The sequence below is a fragment of the Oncorhynchus mykiss genome, chromosome 4, assembly GCF_057628025.1.
Source record: "Oncorhynchus mykiss isolate SJ-2025 chromosome 4, ASM5762802v1, whole genome shotgun sequence".
NCBI lineage: Eukaryota > Metazoa > Chordata > Actinopteri > Salmoniformes > Salmonidae > Oncorhynchus > Oncorhynchus mykiss.
In genome coordinates this window covers 75,818,020-75,837,604 of record NC_143025.1, presented here as the reverse complement: position 1 = coordinate 75,837,604, position 19,585 = coordinate 75,818,020, and the positions used below count along the sequence as shown (strand labels likewise).

Here is a 19,585-nt window from a genome sequence, read left to right as displayed (position 1 = left end):
TACCTCTGCCTGCTGTGTTTCTCTGCGCCTGGGTCCGAGTTCGTACTAGCACTAATGTCACACCTTCCAGCATTGGACAAATAGCACTCTAAGGTTTGCGATGACAGACATGACAAGAGGAACTGATGATGCACCACCCAATTTCTAAATGACACCTTTTGCATTCTACTATTACAACTTTCAAGAGTAAGTTGAAAGCCGGACTGAGTTCAATTTGGGAACCACTGATATAGGAAATCGCTCACACCGACCCAGACAAAGCAGTGAAATTGAATGTCAATGTGTCACGGCAAGAAAATGGGTGGTTCTGATGGTGTAAAATGGGTACGGGTATGATTTTGAGTTACAAAATTCCATTCTCTCACCCCCAATCCTCAAACATATATCCATATGAATGTATGTCCTATGCTGTTTCTATGGAGGTTTCTCTCATCTATCCCGAGTAGATAATTTCCTCCAGGAGGATGCGTAACCTATGATCTCATCCCCTCCCATTAACGTAAATCGGAGTGGGGGTCCAGGACCGAGTTTGGGAAACACTGGCCCAAGTGACATTGCGCTAATAGTCTGTGTTTCTAGCGGTCCGTGACCTCTAAGAGGAGATCATATGAAAACAGCCTGACTAATATGATTGACAAACAATAATAAGCTCTCAGAGAACATCTATTCAGCTTTTCCATGAAGCAGTATACACATTCCAGGACTGAAAACATATTATTTTGTAATTGAAAATATATATAATTGAAAATAAAGATTTTGAATGTGCTAATGAAGGATGTAAGACAGATGAACAGACTGTGAGTGTGTTGTGGTCATGCAGCATGAAAAACAAGTGGTCTCATCTATCATGAAGACACACACACACACACACACACATAGATAAGCACTCATTTGATTGTTGAGATGAGAATAGATATTGTACATAGATGTATGAAAATGTGTCTTGAAAAAAACATTGAGGATGGAAAGGTTCATGTTAAAAGTTTCATATGAGTTGTATAAGTTATCTGGGTGGTTTGAGGTGTCCTATAGTAATATTAATCTTATGTGTGCTGTTCATGTGTATTCATTGTCCTGGTCTTGCAGGCTTTGTCCGATTCCTTGAGGGTTATTACCTCGTGTTGATCACCAAGCGGAGGAAGATGGCCGACATTGGTGGTCACTCCATATACAAGATAGAGGATACTAACATGATCTACATCCCCAATGACTCAGTGAGGGTGACACATCCTGACGAGGCCAGGTACAGTAGGTCAACCGTTATATACCCAACATCTCACACCCCACTGGAGATTTTCTCCTTTCCTTCCTCTTTCTCTCACTTGTTTCTCTCTCAGTTTACACACACAGTGTGACAGCTTCACTGACCCACTAACCAAGTGTGACCAGCTAAGGATCACTCAGTATATGGGTCTATATAACCTGCCGTGCACAGCAAATGCTTATGGCATTTTCTAGTCTCCCCTTTTCATTGAGATGAGAAAGTAACATGTATGATGTTATATCTCAAAGACTAGGACTGTTTCCTATGTGACCTCACAACTCCGGTGATGTGACTGTGGTGATGCGACATGAAAAACTCCTGCCACTAGTATTAAAGGTTCTGACTAGGTGGGATACAGCTACGACCAGAAGTTACTTTTTCATAGCAGGTTAGGAGAACTTACGCAGCCACGTGGCAGGTTAGGGGAATTAGGTTAATGTTAGGAAAGGAGTTAGGGTTAGCTCAAATGCTCTCCTGAACTAACCATGCTCTCCTGGTTATGACGTGCAGGTCATAACCATAAGAGATTGGGACTGTTTATTTCTCCTCTTATAGATACGTGAGGATCTTTCAGAATGTGGACCTGTCCAGCAACTTCTACTTCAGGTAAGTAAGTGTGTGTGAGATCTTAAAAATAACCACTCCTCCGCATCTCTCTTCTGTTGTTTGTCAAGTCAATGCTTTTGTTTGTCACAAGCCTTGGTGATCAGGAGGCTCAGGTGTTTGCTGCAGTATGGAACCTGTCAAACGCTATTCACAGTTCTTCACTTTTTTTGTATGTTACTTTGTTGGAACAAATGTCACACAAGATGCACAGTATATCTGAGGTTATCGCTCTCTCACGTGCATACACATATACACACACACACTTTCAAGACTGGATATTTTATTACAGTGATGTTATGAATCGGTGAGAGAGGACAGAGCCACACTCTTATGGATTTATGTATCAACATCCTCCTCATTAAAACTACACAAATAATCAGTGAGTGTACAAAACACGTTCCATGACAGACTGACCAGGTGAATCTAGGTGAAAGCTACGATCCCTTATTGAAATCCACTTCAGTCGGTGTAGATGAAGGGGAGGAGACGGGTTAAAGAAGGATTTTTAAGCCTTGAGACAATTAAGACATGGATTGTGTATGTGCGCTATTTCAGAGGGTGAATGGAGAAGACAAAATATTTAAGTGCCTTTTAAACAGAGTTTGCCAGGCGCACCGATTTGAGTGTGTCAAGTACTGCAATGCTGCTGGGTTTTTCACACTCAACAGTTTCCTGTGTGTGTCAAGAATGGTCCACCCACCCAAAGGACATCCAGACAACTTGACCTAACTGTGGGAAGCATTGGAGTCAACATGGGCCAGCATCCCTGTGGAAAGGTTTCGACACCTTGCAGTGTCCATGCCCTGACGATTTGAGGCTGTTCTGAGGACAAAGGGTGTGCAACTCAATATTAGGAAGGTGTTCCTAATGTTTTTATCTCAGTGTACATCTCATTAAAACAAATGGTTATTGTTTATTTCCATCCACCCATTGAATTAGATTTTATTTTCTTTAATTGAATTCACTTAAAAAAACACATAAGAGATGACATCACTTCCACCAATAGTTATGTATCATTAAAGTACTGTTTGGACTCCTTTCTGAAGTGTCTGTCTGTCTGTCAGTTTTTCGTCATTAAGCCAGAGTGACACACAGAGACACACAGAGACCTCAACTCCCCTTAACTCCTCTTGGAATCATGCCCTTCAGCACCTACCATCTAAAGCCCACTGTATCAGTAGCTGTACTAAAGGTTAACCTGTACTGAAAGGGTCAGTATTGACATAGTGTATTCACGACTCGCTCCACAGATGACCTATCAGTTCTCACTCAGACTTGAGCTGGTCATTTTTCTCCCTAGTGACAGGTGAAGATACATTTGGGACCCTACCTTTTTTTATATCCTCAAGGAAAAAAACATTGTATATCGCCAAGAAAAAATATATACAAAAAATAGACGTACTGTCAGGTGTAAAACAAAATGTTTTGTTTTCGGTCATTCTTCTATCATTCTTCTTTTTACGCATCACTCCATTCATCCATCTCATTGATTTTTGATTATTGAAGTGTTGTTCTTCTTCCTCGTTGACCTCTTCACCTATGAACTTTGACCCCTCCCAGCTACAGCTATGACCTGAGCCACTCCCTGCAGTACAACCTGACGCTGCTGCATAGCCCGTGTGACCCGGGCACAGTGGAGGAGGTGCACACACGGAGCAGCAGACAGCAGGACAGCTTCGACATCTTTGAGGACGAGGGCCTGCCCACACAAGGTCAGACAGCTCCTGCCCTCTCACACTCTCCCTAAACTCCAGTTCATCCAGTTTTAAAACATGTGAATACACTCTATTGAACACATTTCTTTCCATTTGATAACCAAGTGTAACATACCATTCCTTTTTTTGTGAAATGTTTTCTTGATCTTTTAACCCGTTAAGTCAGTCAGTGGTCCCAAATAGAAAAAGATCCTCACAACTCAAGCCACTCATAAAGCCATTCACCAGCTAAAAGGTTGATCAGGACATCACTACTAGCCCAAAACCAAAGTCTTTATTCAGCTCATCTGTCTCTCAATACAGTTTCCATGTTCTAATCTACTGTATCGGTGGTAAACCATCCCCTCCTTGATCCTGTCCATCCATGTAAGCTGTTCTGTGGTGTTTTGTGTTCCTATGTAATGGTTCCGTTGCAGTGTTCCACGGCCTCCAGAGTGAACCGTACGCCAAGTACGTGTGGAACGGCAAGCTCCTGGAGCGCGTCAAGGACACGGTGCATCCTGATTGGCTCATGTACATCATTCATGGCTTCTGTGGCCAGTCCAGTATCCTTTTTCTCCTGCCTGGTTACGACCTGCAAAGTAGAGTGTTCAGTTTAGTAGTCAGGTGCTGCATATGTGCTTGTGTCAGTGACTTGGTGCTTTTGCCATGTTCCAGATGTTGGTATCCACTAGGGCTGACCCCATTTAATCGACAGGTCTATAGTTTGTTCGATAGGCTGCTGGTTGACCGAGTATTCTTCTTTTTTTTTTACAGAGCAGTTGCATATATATTTATAAATAAATACATTTTATTAAAATATTTTATGGCACACGAGACACCTGTCTGACTCACGCCTGCCTCAGTGGACTAATCCATTGCTGAGGCTGCGGGGATGGCACACCTGTATCACCAGTAGTAACTTTAACCTTAATTACCATAATTTATCATCTCCAATGGAACATTTTGTTTATGCATTCAATATATTATCAGTCTTTTACCATTGTCATTGTCGATGGACACGTTGTTTGCGGACCTCCATCTTTCTGTCCGTCTGTCTTTTGACAGTTAGCCTTTAGAAGACAACACCGTTCCTCTTGTGTTCTTTTCCCTCGCCCCGCCTCCTCCACTCCCCATCATGTGTCTGGCATGCTGCTCACTGGAAAGTGTGTGCCTGCCTCTTGTTCCACAACACATGGAATACCATTTTTTTGTTTTTTTTTGGTTTGGGGGGCACATGGAATACCTAATGAGATAGATGCTCGCCAGTCTGCTAAGCTGCATTAAGCGATTTGTGTTTATATTATGGTCTATATAAAAATATTAAGCAATGCTTATCAGGTATGAAAACAGTGGAGCTTTTGCATACTTTGCCCATCTGGTATATGAGGTGGAAAAGAAAACAAATATTAGGTTAGCTAGACAGGTTCTTTTTGTTTAGACTAGGAAAGCACAGCTAGTGTGTCCACTAAGCCAAAGAAAAACACACTTGAAACAAAATGTATGCCTACTTTGGTTATATTGATGCATGGTTTGGTTATGTTGATGCATGGTTTGGTTATGTTGATGCATGGTTTGGTTATGTTGATGCATATTTGAGTGTGGATGCTTGGGTAGAAGTGCTTGAGAAGAACTACATCTGATTAATTGTGTCCCTCATTTTGAGAGCCCAGTTTAACTATCCGTCAGTGCAGATCTTATAGGCAGACATTAAGACATTATAACCATTCATTGCACCTCTTAGCCATGAAAGGTTTTAGCTAATGACTCTTCTGCTTGACTGAAGTTGTTCTTGGCTTTTTATATACGCAAGTAATAATGAATGACCTCCTCCACAGTCATGAGATTCGTGAACTCCCCAGTATCCCAGTGATGAAAGAGGAAATGGATAGAAAAACACTTCAGTCTGAACTTAAACAACTTAAACTATGTAGAAGGTGTGTGGAATTGATAATGAACCTACTTACATGTTTTATTTGTTTTACCTCTGAAACTATTTTTTCAATCACAGTATTTTCTTATCTAGAGCTATTAGCAGGGCTACTTAGTGGATTTGGTTGATTTTGTGGTCTCAAATCAGTCAGCTTATTAACATTCTTCATCAATAATATTGGCAAATTAGAGTTATTGACCATGGAAAACGGTGGGAATGTTGTTCCCTTATCATATAATTGCTACATCTACTATCAATATAGCATTCTAAATAGTTTTCCAGATTGTATTTTTGCAACAACAACAACAAAATGGGATGCTAATATTGGGTTGCGACAGAAAATTTGGTTCCCGAGACAACCAGTTGAGGACCACTGGTTTACAGCAAATAAACTGAATAGCACGAGGGGTAAGTGTGTGTGTCTCACCAGGTTGGCTCGTTAGAGGGGCAGTGGGGGCCACATTGCAGACGCTGGGTTTAGACAACGGTTCCTGGAAGCCATCCTTCTCTCATGGTTATTTTCCCAGAGAAACCCAGGCAGAAGAATTCATAGAAGGAAACTGAGGGGGGGGGGGGGGGGGGGGGGTGAAGAAAGGCAGAGGCACAGAGATGGGGGAAGTGATGGGGTTGAAGTGATGGAGGTTAAGAGGAAAACAGACTTAAGAGAGGGACTTAGTAAATTAGTGCGAGAGAAAGGGTAGAGAGAGGGGAACAGTGATTGGCAGGGGCAATTCCATTTCAATTCAGGAAGTGAATTACAAATCATTTTTCTCCCATTTTTGAATTAGACATATAAACGTATACACTTTACAATTCTTGACATGAGTACCAATATCTTTTTCCCCCCTTTTCTTATTGGAGAAGCCCCACCCCCCAAAAAAAATAAACAAGCAAACTAACATTCCATATGAAAATACAATTACAACAGATCACAACACACTATCCCTTCCCTCCCCCTTTTGGTCCCAAGTTCTTGGTCAATAGAGTGTAATTTGTCAAGAAAAGGAAATTAAAGGTGGCCATCTCAGAAAAAAGGTTAGCAGTACATGCACTCTAAATTAAGAAAAGACATAAGAACTCAGTGGTTGGTTTGGGATATTTCCAATTCAGCCAAATCTGTTGGCGGGCTACTAGTGAAGCAAACATTACTTCTGCTTTACTTTAGGTGAGAATAGACAGCACAAATGGAGGTCCAAATATAGCTATCAAAGGACAAGACTGCAGGTCAATATCAATACCTTTAGAGAGAGTAGTTAAAAAGGAAGAACAAAACCCTTGACTGCTTAGAGCATGAGTAAAACATGTGACTGTGATCAGCGGGAGACATTGCACATCGTGTCATTTGTCTCTGAGGGAAAATGAATCGTTTTTTGTAATGAATTTTGTGCAACACTTTGATCTGATTTGAACTTAACCGAGCACAGGAAGATGTTAACCCGAAGAAGTGCCTCCTCTGACTAGTCTTATGTCAGGTCAAGTTCTCTTCTCCAGTCAGTCTTTAGTTTGTTGATGGGAGAGGTTTTCAGAGGAGAGCATAACATCATCATATGAGATGTCCCCATATCTGCGGGAGTGACAGGATCCCTTCTAATAGCGTGTTAGGAGGTGATTAAGGAAGGTAGGAAAGTTAGAACTAACTAAATTACGAGCTTGGAAATAGCGGAAGAGATTGAGGCAGATTACATTTAGCCACAAGATCATTAAAACTGGCAGAGGTCCCTTCTAAAAAATATATACATTAAAAAAAAATATTTGAAACATACCAAACCTCTCTCACGCCACAAAAAAAAAAGCCTGGTCAAGTGTGGAGGGTAGAAATGGATGGTTGTTCCAAATAGGGAGTAGAGGATAAGGGGCAGAAAGTCTAAAATGCTGACATTTTTTTTCCCAGATCTTCAAAGTAGAGAGCACAATATTATTTGTAGTGTACTCTGAAGGACACATGGATAGTGGGGCACAGATTAAAGAAGAGAAGGGATGATTGGAAAGAATGTGCTTCTATTGAGCACCAGTTGGTACTTGGAGAATTACACCAGACCAAAATCTTCTGAATAGTAGCTGCCCAGTAGTGAAACAGTAAGTTGGGAAGTGCCAAACCACCAGCTTGTCTCCCTCTTTGAAGTATCTCTCTTATCCTAGGTGTTTTGCGTGGCGAGTGAATTACAATACCATTTCAGTAATTTACTAATTGTTATTTGAAATCAATGACACTTTGCCTTTTTATGTTACATCTGTGTGTGTCCCACCTTAACCTCTGTGTGAAGAGCTCCTGATCTACGGTCGTCCGGTTCATGTCACCCTCATCGCCAGGCGCTCCAGTAAATTTGCTGGCACCCGCTTCCTCAAGAGAGGAGCCAACTGCGAGGTAACCTCCTGCCTCATCTTGTCGCCACGACAACAGGGCGAAGTCGCCCCCGGTGTTATATAATAGCAGCATGGCACAAAGGAGGGGGTGTGAGGTTAATGTAACCTCCGTGTCTCTGCATCTCCTTTTTGTGTGTGTAGTTTGGTGGTAAAGGGGTTCAGTATGCTGTGTTTTTGAGGCCAAATTATGTGTCTATTATTCCCTCTGCGCGGCTTAGTTTAGGCCAGGATTGACATTCGTAAGGTTTGTGTGTGTGTGTGTGCTCATTTTGGGATGACTTTCTGGTCCAGTATATGGTCCACTCCTGTCAATTACAGGTCAAAACTGTTGAACAATGAAAGAAACAACTATGGGGCCATCTAAGAGTGTGTAGATCCATGTGGTTCTCTCTGTATATTGTCTGTAAACCTGTTTTCATCTGGTCCTCTGCAGGGTGACGTAGCCAATGAGGTGGAGACTGAGCAGATCATCCACGATGCGTCGGTGATGTCATTCACGGCAGGGAGTTACTCTTCGTACGTTCAGGTCAGGGGTTCTGTTCCCCTCTATTGGTCCCAGGACATCTCCACCATGATGCCTAAACCACCTATACGATGTAAGATATTATCATCATTAGGTATCGTATACACTGTACAGTATCATTAATATAATGTGGTCTACTGGTCTCTGTCTGGACATACCCCTATCACCAATATGCCATAAGATACACATTACTACAGCACTTACAGTAGTAGTAACACTATAAACTATACTCTGGCCAAACAGAGATTTTCTCTCCTCTTTTCATCCATCTCTGTTTCTCATTATGACTCCAGCAGGATACATCCTAGGGAGTGTGTGAGGATCAGATGGTCTCAGAGATTGAAAAGGTGGAGAGAGACTGCAGTTTGTGTGTGTGGACTCGACTGCATTAAATTATTTCCTCTTTTACCCCATTTGGCCTACAGTCCATCATGGATGATATTTACTTAAGAGATTGAGAGCTTGTCCCAAGATGTGTGTATGCGCGCGCCCGCCCGCATGCATTTGTATATGAAAGGATATTTTCCTCTCATCCTCCATTTGGTTTTCAGTCCATCCTAGGATGACATTTACATGCATAATGCAGAGATGTAATGTACAGAGAGAGCTAGTGTGTCCTCCAGATCTATGTGATGGGGACCTTACCTTCCCTCTCCCATCTGTCTATCTACACTACATAACCAAAAGTATGTTGACGCCTGCTCGTCGAACATCTCATTCCAAAATCATGGGCATTAATATGGAGTTGGTCCCCCCCTTTGCTGATATAACATCACTATGCATTGGGTCAGGTAGTGTTCTCCTGGCATCCGCCAAACCCAGATTAGTCCGTTGGACTGCCAGATGGTGAAGTGTGATTCATCACTACAGAGAATGTGTTTCCACTGCTCCAGAGTCCAATGGCAAAGAGCGTTACAGCACTCCAGCCAACGCTTGGCATTGTGCATGTGGATCTTGGGCTTGTGTGCAGCTGTTCAGCCATGGAAATCCATTTCATGAAGCTCCCGCTCAAACGTCATTCAGCTAATCCATTAAATCAATTCAGCGATATGGCATCAGGCACACACACAGATATAGAAGCCCATAGACACAAAGATGTCCAATTACATGTCAATTTTTGTTCGATAATGATGTCTGTCGGCTCCAAGATCATCAGCCATTAGTGAATTTAGGACAGGTAGACGATCAGGAAGACCCTGGTGGGACATCAAGTGGTCAGTCACCACCCAGCCAGCCGGTCCTGAAAAATGAGACTGCGGTTACACAAGCCTCCTGTTGACTTTATGACATGCTTAAGTAGGTGAATAGCTTTGTAGGGAGGGTTGAAGAGAAGCGTGTCTTTTCATGCTTCCTCGTCCTAATCATGACGACCCACGAGGGAACGAGGATGAGGGCCTTATAAAATGGCCTCAGTCAGCCCCCCTCTTCTCGCCCTGGTTACCCAACATCACCATTTACAACTGAGTGATTTCCCCTCATGACTGATCATAAGGGAAAACATGTTTGACTGACCCAGATCTTCATTTGGTTGGCTGAATTATCTGCAGGTGTGGGGGTCTGCGTGACCACCACATGAAGTCATAACACTTAAAGAATAGAACGGATGGGTAAAATGATGGAGAGAGGGGCAGAAAGAAAATGGGCATGCGTGTTAGTTACGGTATAATAATACTCTACTGTATAACCAACAGCAGGTTAGATGACCTTTGACATGACGTTGGCCTGAGGGTAGGTTTATGACAGTCATAAATACCTCTTCCCCCCCTTTTTCCTCTCTCTACCCTACTGATGTTACATTTGAAAACCCCTTGGTTAACATAGAGATTCTGGGAACATCAGAAGGTGGGGGGAAATGAACTATATTCTGGTAATCCAGTAATTGAACATATGCAGTGGCACTTAATGAATATGATGTCAGTTCGGTTGTCATCTGAGACATTCTCATCAATGATAAAATGACATAAACTCTACAGTGTAAAGTCTTCCCATCAGAGTTATCAGATTCACATGGAATTGTTGTTCAATTTAAATGTTTGAATATGAAATTATTTGTGATGGGATGAAATGTGATTTTAGCTTCTAAAATGTGAGAATTGGGTTTTCATGAGTGAATTAGGTCCGACCAGTGGCCCGCCCACGTGAAGAGACATAGGTTGTAAACTCTGAAACATGCCCCTTTTCTTCCTCCACTATATAAGCCTTGAAGAAAATGTAACCTCCTGTTCCGAGGATGTGAGGACGACGGTCCAATGTCAGAATGGTTCAGATAATAATACAGAACGAAGCCAACATCAGCGTGAGCTTTGGTTGCGAATGGTATGAACTTTGAACTCTTATTCACTACATAAGTGATACCTCCTAGCCGTTGAGTTAGCAACAGCAGCTGCAAACGAGGGTTAGGAAGGAACAGACCGAGTATCCCGTCTATCACACTATGACGTTACTACAACGTATCCAATTGACCACCAGAGACATTCTTCAAAGGACTCGGTTTGTCAACACAGCCTTCCATCTACCACCAACCTACCGAAGCGCAGCTCAGAGTAAATATTTATTGCATTTTCCTTTTCCAAATGGGTGGTAATTTAGAATGCATAAAATACTGTATTTATGAAAGCACAGCTTCTTCCTTTGGTCCTCAGTCTTCCCGCTCTCTCACTCACACCCAGCCCTTTTCTTTTGTGTAACCAGCAGTCCTATCTGTTCCGCCCGCTAGGGACGTTTTCCTTTATGACGTAATCAAGGTATAATTAATTCTGTGTATATGTAATTCTGTGTGATTAGTTAGGTATTTAGTAAATACAGTGCCTTGCGAAAGTATTCGGCCCCCTTGAACTTTGCGACCTTTTGCCACATTTCAGGCTTCAAACATAAAGATATAAAACTGTATTTTTTTGTGAAGAATCAACAACAAGTGGGACACAATCATGAAGTGGAACGACATTTATTGGATATTTCAAACTTTTTTAACAAATCAACAACTGAAAAATTGGGCGTGCAAAATGATTCAGCCCCCTTAAGTTAATACTTTGTAGCGCCACCTTTTGCTGCGATTACAGCTGTAAGTCGCTTGGGGTATGTCTCTATCAGTTTTGCACATCGAGAGACTGAATTTTTTTCCCATTCCTCCTTGCAAAACAGCTTGAGCTCAGTGAGGTTGGATGGAGAGCATTTGTGAACAGCAGTTTTCAGTTCTTTCCACAGATTCTTGATTGGATTCAGGTCTGGACTTTGACTTGGCCATTTCTAACACCTGGATATGTTTATTTTTGAACCATTCCATTGTAGATTTTGCTTTATGTTTTGGATCATTGTCTTGTTGGAAGACAAATCTCCGTCCCAGTCTCAGGTCTTTTGCAGACTCCATCAGGTTTTCTTCCAGAATGGTCCTGTATTTGGCTCCATCCATCTTCCCATCAATTTTAACCATCTTCCCTGTCCCTGCTGAAGAAAAGCAGGCCCAAACCATGATGCTGCCACCACCATGTTTGACAGTGGGGATGGTGTGTTCAGGCTGATGAGCTGTGTTGCTTTTACGCCAAACATAACGTTTTGCATTGTTGCCAAAAAGTTCAATTTTGGTTTCATCTGACCAGAGCACCTTCTTCCACATGTTTGGTGTGTCTCCCAGGTGGCTTGTGGCAAACTTTAAACAACACTTTTTATGGATATCTTTAAGAAATGGCTTTCTTCTTGCCACTCTTCCATAAAGGCCAGATTTGACTGATTGTTGTCCTATGGACAGAGTCTCCCACCTCAGCTGTAGATCTCTGCAGTTCATCCAGAGTGATCATGGGCCTCTTGGCTGCATCTCTGATCAGTCTTCTCCTTGTATGAGCTGAAAGTTTAGAGGGACGGCTAGGTCTTGGTAGATTTGCAGTGGTCTGATACTCCTTCCATTTCAATATTATCGCTTGCACAGTGCTCCTTGGGATGTTTGAAGCTTGGGAAATCTTTTTGTATCCAAATCCGGCTTTAAACTTCTTCACAACAGTATCTCGGACCTGCCTGGTGTGTTCCTTGTTCTTCATGATGCTCTCTGCGCTTTTAACGGACCTCTGAGACTATCACAGTGCAGGTGCATTTATACGGAGACTTGATTACACACAGGTGGATTGTATTTATCATCATTAGTCATTTAGGTCAACATTGGATCATTCAGAGATCCTCACTGAACTTCTGGAGAGAGTTTGCTGCACTGAAAGTAAAGGGGCTGAATAATTTTGCACGCCCAATTTTTCAGTTGTTGATTTGTTAAAAAAGTTTGAAATATCCAATAAATGTCGTTCCACTTCATGATTGTGTCCCACTTGTTGTTGATTCTTCACAAAAAAATACAGTTTTATATCTTTATGTTTGAAGCCTGAAATGTGGCAAAAGGTCGCAAAGTTCAAGGGGGCCGAATACTTTCGCAAGGCACTGTAAATAATTAAACCCAATTTTGTATTGCTGATTCAACCAGGATTCGTGAAGATAACCAAGAATTTACCACTTTCAGATGAGACTGAATTAAGGTGACGATTAATATTGACTGCTATTGATCTAAAATATTACTAGGTCTTTAAGAGTTTATTCGGAAGATCACAGCTATATAAATATTATTTTGTGGTTCCCCGACTCTCTAGTTAATTACATTTACATGATTAGCTCAATCAGGTCATTTTAATTACGGAGAAAGGATTTTATAGAATAGCATGTTATATCACTTCATCCGGCATAGCCAAAGACATGACATCTTAATGTTTCTAGGTTACCTTTTGGTTGGTCTTATGAAATGCTTATGAATCATTATATCAAACATTATTACCTTATGATACAGCCAGTGGCATGGCTTTGATTCAGAGGGGTTGGGATAAATGCGGAAGACACATTTCACTTGTACAACTGACTAGGTATCCCACTTTCCTTCTAACATCCTAAACCTTAATGTTTGCTCATCACTCAGTCAAAATAGAGTTGAGTGAACTAGATGCTAAAGTGACCCCTACGGCCATGTAGCTAACCTCTCTCTGTTGCACCTCAGTAGGCCAGGCCTACCTATACGCCCATGTAGCTGCCTTCTGACCTCTCTCTGTTGTGTCTCAGTAGACCAGGTCAAGCCCTATGCCCATGTATCTGCCCTCTAACCTCTGACCTCGCTCTGTTGCGTCTGTGGACCAGGCCGACCCCTACGCCCATGTATCTGCCCTCTAACCTCTCTCTGTTGTATTCTCAGTGGACCAGGCCGACCCGTGCGCCCATGTACACTACCGTTCAAAAGTTTGGGGTCACTTGGAAATGTCCTTGTTTTTGAAAGAAAAGCAATTTCTTTGTCCATTTAAAATAACATCAAATTGATCAGAAATACATTGTTAATGTTGTAAATGACTATTGTACATGGAAACGGCCCATTATCAGCAACCATCCCTCCTGTGTTCCAATGGCACGGTGTGTTAGCTAATCCAAGTTTATCATTTTAAAAGGCTTATTGATCACTAGAAAACCCTTCTGCAATTATGTTAGCACAGCTGAAAACTGTTGTTCTGATTGAAGAAGCAATAAAACTGTCCTTCTTTAGACTAGTTGAGTATCTAGAGCATCAGCATTTGTGGGTTCAATTACAGGCTCAAAATGGTCAGAAACAATTAACTTTATTCTGAAATTTTGAGAAATTGCGAAGAAACTTAAGATCTCATACAACGCTGTGTACTATTCCCTTCACAGAACAGCACAAACTGGCTCTAACCAGAATATAAAGAGTGGTAGGCCCCGATGCACAACTGAGCAAGAGGACAAGTACATTAGAGTGTCTAGTTTGAGAAACAGACGCCTCAAGTCTTCAACTAAATAATACCTGCAAAACACCAGTCTCAATGTCAACAGTGAAGAGGCGACTCCGTGAACCAGAGTTCCTCTGTCCAGTGTCTGTGTACTTTTGCCCATCTTAATATTTTATTTTTATTGGCCAGTCTGAGATGTTTTTTTTCTTTGCAACCCTGCCTAGAAAGCCAGCATCCAGGAGTCCCCTCTTCACTGTTGACGTTGAGACTGGTGTTTTGCAGGTATTATTTAGTTGAAGACTTGAGGCGTCTGCTTCTCCTCTTTCTCTTCTCCCACTCTTTCTATTCTGTTTAGAGACAGTTTGCTCTGTTTTGTGAAGGGAGTAGTACACAGTGTTGTATGAGATCTTCAGTTTCTTGGCAAGTTCTCGCATGGAATAGCCTTCATTTCTCAGAACAATTATAGATTGACAAGTTTCAGAAGAAAGTTATTTGTTTCTGGGCATTTTGAGCCTGTAATCAAACCCACAAATGCTGATGCTCCAGATACTCAACTAGTCTAAAGAAGGCCAGTTTTATTGCTTCTTTAATCAGACAACAGTTTCCAACTGTGCTAAAATAATTGCAAAAGGGTTTTCTAATGATCAATTAGCCTTTTAAAATGATACACTTGGATTAGCTAACACAACGTGGTTGCTGATAATGGGCCTCTATGTAGATATCCCATAAAATATCTGTCGTTTTCATGTACAATAGTCATTTACAACATTAACAATGTCTACACTGTATTTCCAATCATTTTTATGTTATTTTAATGGACAAAAAAAAGCCTTTCTTTCAAAAACAAGGACATTTCTAAGTGACCCCACATTTTTGAATGGTAGTGTAGCTGCTCTCTGACCTCTCTCTGTTGTGTTTCAGTGGACCAGGCCGACCCCTATGCCCATGTAGCTGCCCTCCATTTTGACCAGATGCTCCAGCGGTTTGGCTCGCCCATCATCATCCTCAACCTCGTCAAGGTAACAGCACCTCACCTCACTGCACCGCACCCCCCACCACAGGGCACCTCAGACCAACACCTCAGTCACACTGTTAATGGAACAACGGAATAATTACTCTGGTAGAAACTGAGTCCAATAGATGAAACCTTCCTCAGAGTACCCATTTACGATACTGTTACATCAGCGGACAGTTAAAGGATTGTTCCACAGTTTGTCTCCACGGATCCATTTACTTCATTTAAATTGTAGTGTGTTCACCCATAAAATGATTAATTCATTCAAGGTTTATACAAATATGTCCTTTCAATAGAGAATTGTGTCAGAAAAGCAATAGTCCACACCTCATGCCTCTACCATGAGAATACTCAGAGAATTGAGCATGTTTTGAGTGAATGGAATGTCTTCACCGGGATGATCAAAAAGTGGTCACTGCTCAATAGAACTCTGTGGCGCTGCTTCATGGCAGATTGGCGCTAACCATTGGCTACAGGTTCATGAGTGAAAACATGGGCTTTTTCTAAATGAAATCTGCGGAATAGATTTATTTAGAAGGCTGACAGACTGAATTTCATTATCCACCCTCCGCGTAGACAACCTGTTTTCATTGTGTATTTCTGAGTCTTTCCCTTTAAATCGCTATAGAAACGGCCCCTCTAAATGTGAATTGATGGCCAATATAGAGCCAATGGAAGCCAGGGATCGGGAGATGAAAATTACGAGGGTATCAAGTTGATTTTGTCACTTAAAAGCCATATCTCAGACTGGCCAATGAAAACAAAAGATTAAGATGGGCAAAAGAACACAGGCACTGGACAGAGATATGGCTTTTCATTTCTCTTCCTAGAAGGCCAGCGTCCCGGAGTTGCCTCGTGTTTTGCGGGTACTATTTAATGAAGCTGACAGGTGAGGACTTGTGAGGCATCTGCGGCAGGGTAGCCTAGTGGTTAGAGTGTTGGACTAGTAACCAGAAGGTTGCAAGTTCAAACCCCCGAGCTGACAAGGTCCAAAAATCTGTCGTTCTGCCCCTGAACAGGCAGTTAACCCACTGTTCCTAGGCCGTCATTGAAAATAAGAATTTGTTCTTAACTGACTTGCCTAGTTAAATAAAGGTAAAATATATATATATAAAAACTAGACCCTCTTGCTCAGTTGTGCACTGGGGCCTCCCACTCCTCTTTCTATTCTGGTTAGAGCCAGTTTGCACTGTTCTCTGAAAGGAGTAGTACATAGATCTTCAGTTTCTTGGTAATTTCTTGCATGGAATAGCTTTAATTTCTCAGAACAAGAATAGACTGACTAGTTTCAGATGAAACTTATTTGTTTCTGGCCATTTTGAGCCTGTAATCGAACCCACAAATGCTGATGCTCCAGATACTCAACTAGTCAAAGAAGGCCCGTTCTATTGCTTCTTTATTCAGACAACAGTCTTCAACTGTGCTAACATAATTGCAAAAGGGTTTTCTATTGATCAATTAACCTTTTTGAAATTAGCTAACACAACGTGCCATTGGAACACAATAGTGATGGTTGCTGATAATGGGCCTCTGTACGCCTATGTGGATATTCCATAAAAAATCAGCCGTTTCCAGCTACAATAGTCATTAACAATGTCTACACTTTATTTCCGATCATTTGGATGTTATTTTAATGGACAAAAAAAATGTGCTTTTCTTTCAAAAACAAGGACATTTCTAAGTGACCACAAACTTACTTTTGAACGGTAGTGTATATACAGTACCAGTCAAAAGTTTGGACACACCTACTCATTCAAGGGTTTTTCTTTATTTTTGTTATTTTTTACATTGTAGAATAATAGTGAAGACGTAAAAACGATGAAATAACACCTATGGAATCATGTTTAAAAAATCAAAATATATTTTTGATTCTTCAAAGTAGCCACCCTCTTGGCATTCTTTGCACACTCTTGGCATTCTCTCAACCAGCTTCACCTGGAATGCTTTTCTTGAAGGAGTTCCCACATATGCTGAGCACTTGTTGCCTTCTTTTCCTTCACTGTGGTCCAACTCATCCCAAACCATCTCAATTGGGTTGAGGTTGGGTGATTGTGGAGGCCAGGTCATCTGATGCAGCACTCCATCACTCTCCTTCTTGGTCAAATAACCCTTACGCAGCCTGGAGATGTTGGGTCATTGTCCTGTTGAAAAACAAAGGATACTTCCATTAAGTGCAACCCAGATAGGATGGCGTATTGCTGCAGAATGCTGTGGTTCAGTGTGCCTTGAATTCTGAATAAATCACCAACATTGTCACCCCCACACCATCACACCTCCTCCTCCAAGATTCACGGTGGGAACCACACATGCGGAGATAATCCGTTCACCTACTCTGCGTCTCACAAAGACACAGCGGTTGGAACCAAGAATGTCAAATTTGGACACACACCAGTGGTAGTATATACAGTTGAAGTCGGAAATTTACATACACCTTAGCCAAATACATTTAAACTCAGTTTTTCACAATTCCTGACATTTAATCCTAGTAAAAATTCCCTGTTTTAGGTCAGTTAGGATTACCACTTTATTGTAAGAATGTGAAATGTCAGAATAATAGTAGAGAGAATGATTTATTTCAGCTTTTATTTCTTTCATCACATTCCCAGTGGGTCAGAAGTTTACATACACTCAATTAGTATTTGGTAGCATTGCCTTTAAATTGTTTAACTTGGGTCCAATGTTTCCAGTAGCCTTCCACAAGCTTCCCACAATAAGCTGGGTTAATTTTGTCCCATTCCTCCTGACAGAGCTGGTGTAGGATTGAGTCAGTTTTGTAGGCCTCCTTGCTTGCACACACTTTTTCAGTTCTGCCCACAAATCTTCTATAGGATTGAGGTCAGGGCTTTGTTATGGCCACTCCAATACCTTGACTTTGTTATCCTTAAGCCATTTCACCACAACTTTGGAAGTATGCTTGGGGTCATTGTCCATTTGGAAGACCCATTTGCGACCAAGCTTTAACTTCCTGACTGATGTCTTGAGATGTTTCCTCAATATATTCACATAATTTTCCTCCCTCATGATGCCATCTATTTTGTGAAGTGCACCAGTCCCTCCTGCAGCAAAGCATCCCCACAACATGATGCATGACCCCTGTGCTTCATGGTTGGGATGGTGTTCTTTGGCTTGCAAGCCTCCCCCTTTTCCCTCCAAACATAACAATGGTCATTATGGTCAAACGGTTCTATTTTTGTTTCATCAGACCAGAGGACATTTCTCCAAAAAGTACAATCTTTGTCCCCATGTGCAGTTGCAAACCGTAGTCTGGCTTTTTTTATGGTGGTTTTGAAGCAGTGGCTTCTCTCTTGCTGAGCGGCCTTTCAGGTTATGTCGTTTTACTGTGGATATAGATACTTTTGTACCTGTTTCCTCCAGCATCTTCACAAGGTCCTTTGCTGTTGTTCTGGGATTGATTTGCACTTTTGGCACCAAAGTACGTTCATCTCTAGGAGACAGAATGCGTCTCCTTCCTGAGCGGTAATGATGGCTGCGTGGTCCCATTGTGTTTATACTTGTGTACTATTGTTTGTACAGATGAGCTTAGTACCTTCAGGCGTTTGGAAATTGTTCCCAAGGATAAACCAGACTTGTGGAGGTCTAAAAAAATAATTCTGAGGTCTTGGCTGATTTCTTTTGATTCCCCATGATGTCAAGCAAAGGGGCACTGAGTTTGAAGGTAGGCCTTGAAATACATTCACAGGTACACCTCCAATTGACTCAAATAATGTCAATTAGCCTATCAGAAGCTTCTAAAGCCATTACGTAATTTTCCAAGCTGTTTAAAGGCATAGTCAACTTAGTGTATTTAAACTTCTGACCCACTGGATATGTGATACAGTGAATTATAAGTGAAATTATCTGTCTGTTAACAATTGTTGGAAAAATTTGTTGTGTCATGCACAAAGTAGATGTCCTAACAGACTTGCCAAGTCTCCTCCTTTTCTCTAAACATAACATCTTCATTGCTACGCAGGAAGTTTAAGTGATGTGGGTAATAAACTGTTCCTTCTCCCTTAATGTGACCTGACCTGACCTCGGTCCCCATTCCTCACTAATCCACAGCTCTCCACCCTTATCAGTGACCGCAACCATGTGATTGCCTTTTCCTTTAATTGACCCACCATATACATTCCTCCTACAGATATCCATTAACTTCTGGTGTATCAAGTATTTCAAATTACAACCCAACAACTGAAACCAGACTATGGCCCTTCTCCTTTCCATACTATACCTTATGTCTAACAATAACGTGTTCTGACAGAGTGTAAACGCTCTTCATTCTCCTCTCTCCCTCAGTACCATGAACAAGGATATTTCAAGTTCAGAAGTCAGAATCCTCACAGTACATTCAAATTACATCTCTGTCTCATTGACCTCTGCACACACCACAATGAGCGACACTAGTTTCACCTTGGCGTGTATTTACA

The 19,585-nt window shown here is 41.6% G+C and overlaps 1 protein-coding gene across 2 annotated transcripts in view; it reads left to right on the top strand.

The window, feature by feature from the left end:
- Positions 1-19,585, top strand: part of fig4a (FIG4 phosphoinositide 5-phosphatase a) — a 108,941-nt gene that overhangs the window by 22,340 nt on the left and 67,016 nt on the right. The window contains exons 5-11 of one of the 2 annotated variants that reach the window (XM_021600720.3): positions 1,087-1,243; positions 1,820-1,870; positions 3,431-3,582; positions 4,002-4,130; positions 7,762-7,862; positions 8,295-8,457; positions 15,065-15,162. In XM_021600720.3, the coding sequence (XP_021456395.1) occupies positions 1,087-1,243; positions 1,820-1,870; positions 3,431-3,582; positions 4,002-4,130; positions 7,762-7,862; positions 8,295-8,457; positions 15,065-15,162 (851 nt within the window). Of the gene's footprint in view, positions 1-1,086; positions 1,244-1,819; positions 1,871-3,430; positions 3,583-4,001; positions 5,502-7,761; positions 7,863-8,294; positions 8,458-15,064; positions 15,163-19,585 lie in introns of both variants that reach the window. The other variant, XM_090233036.1, reaches the window with a different exon arrangement.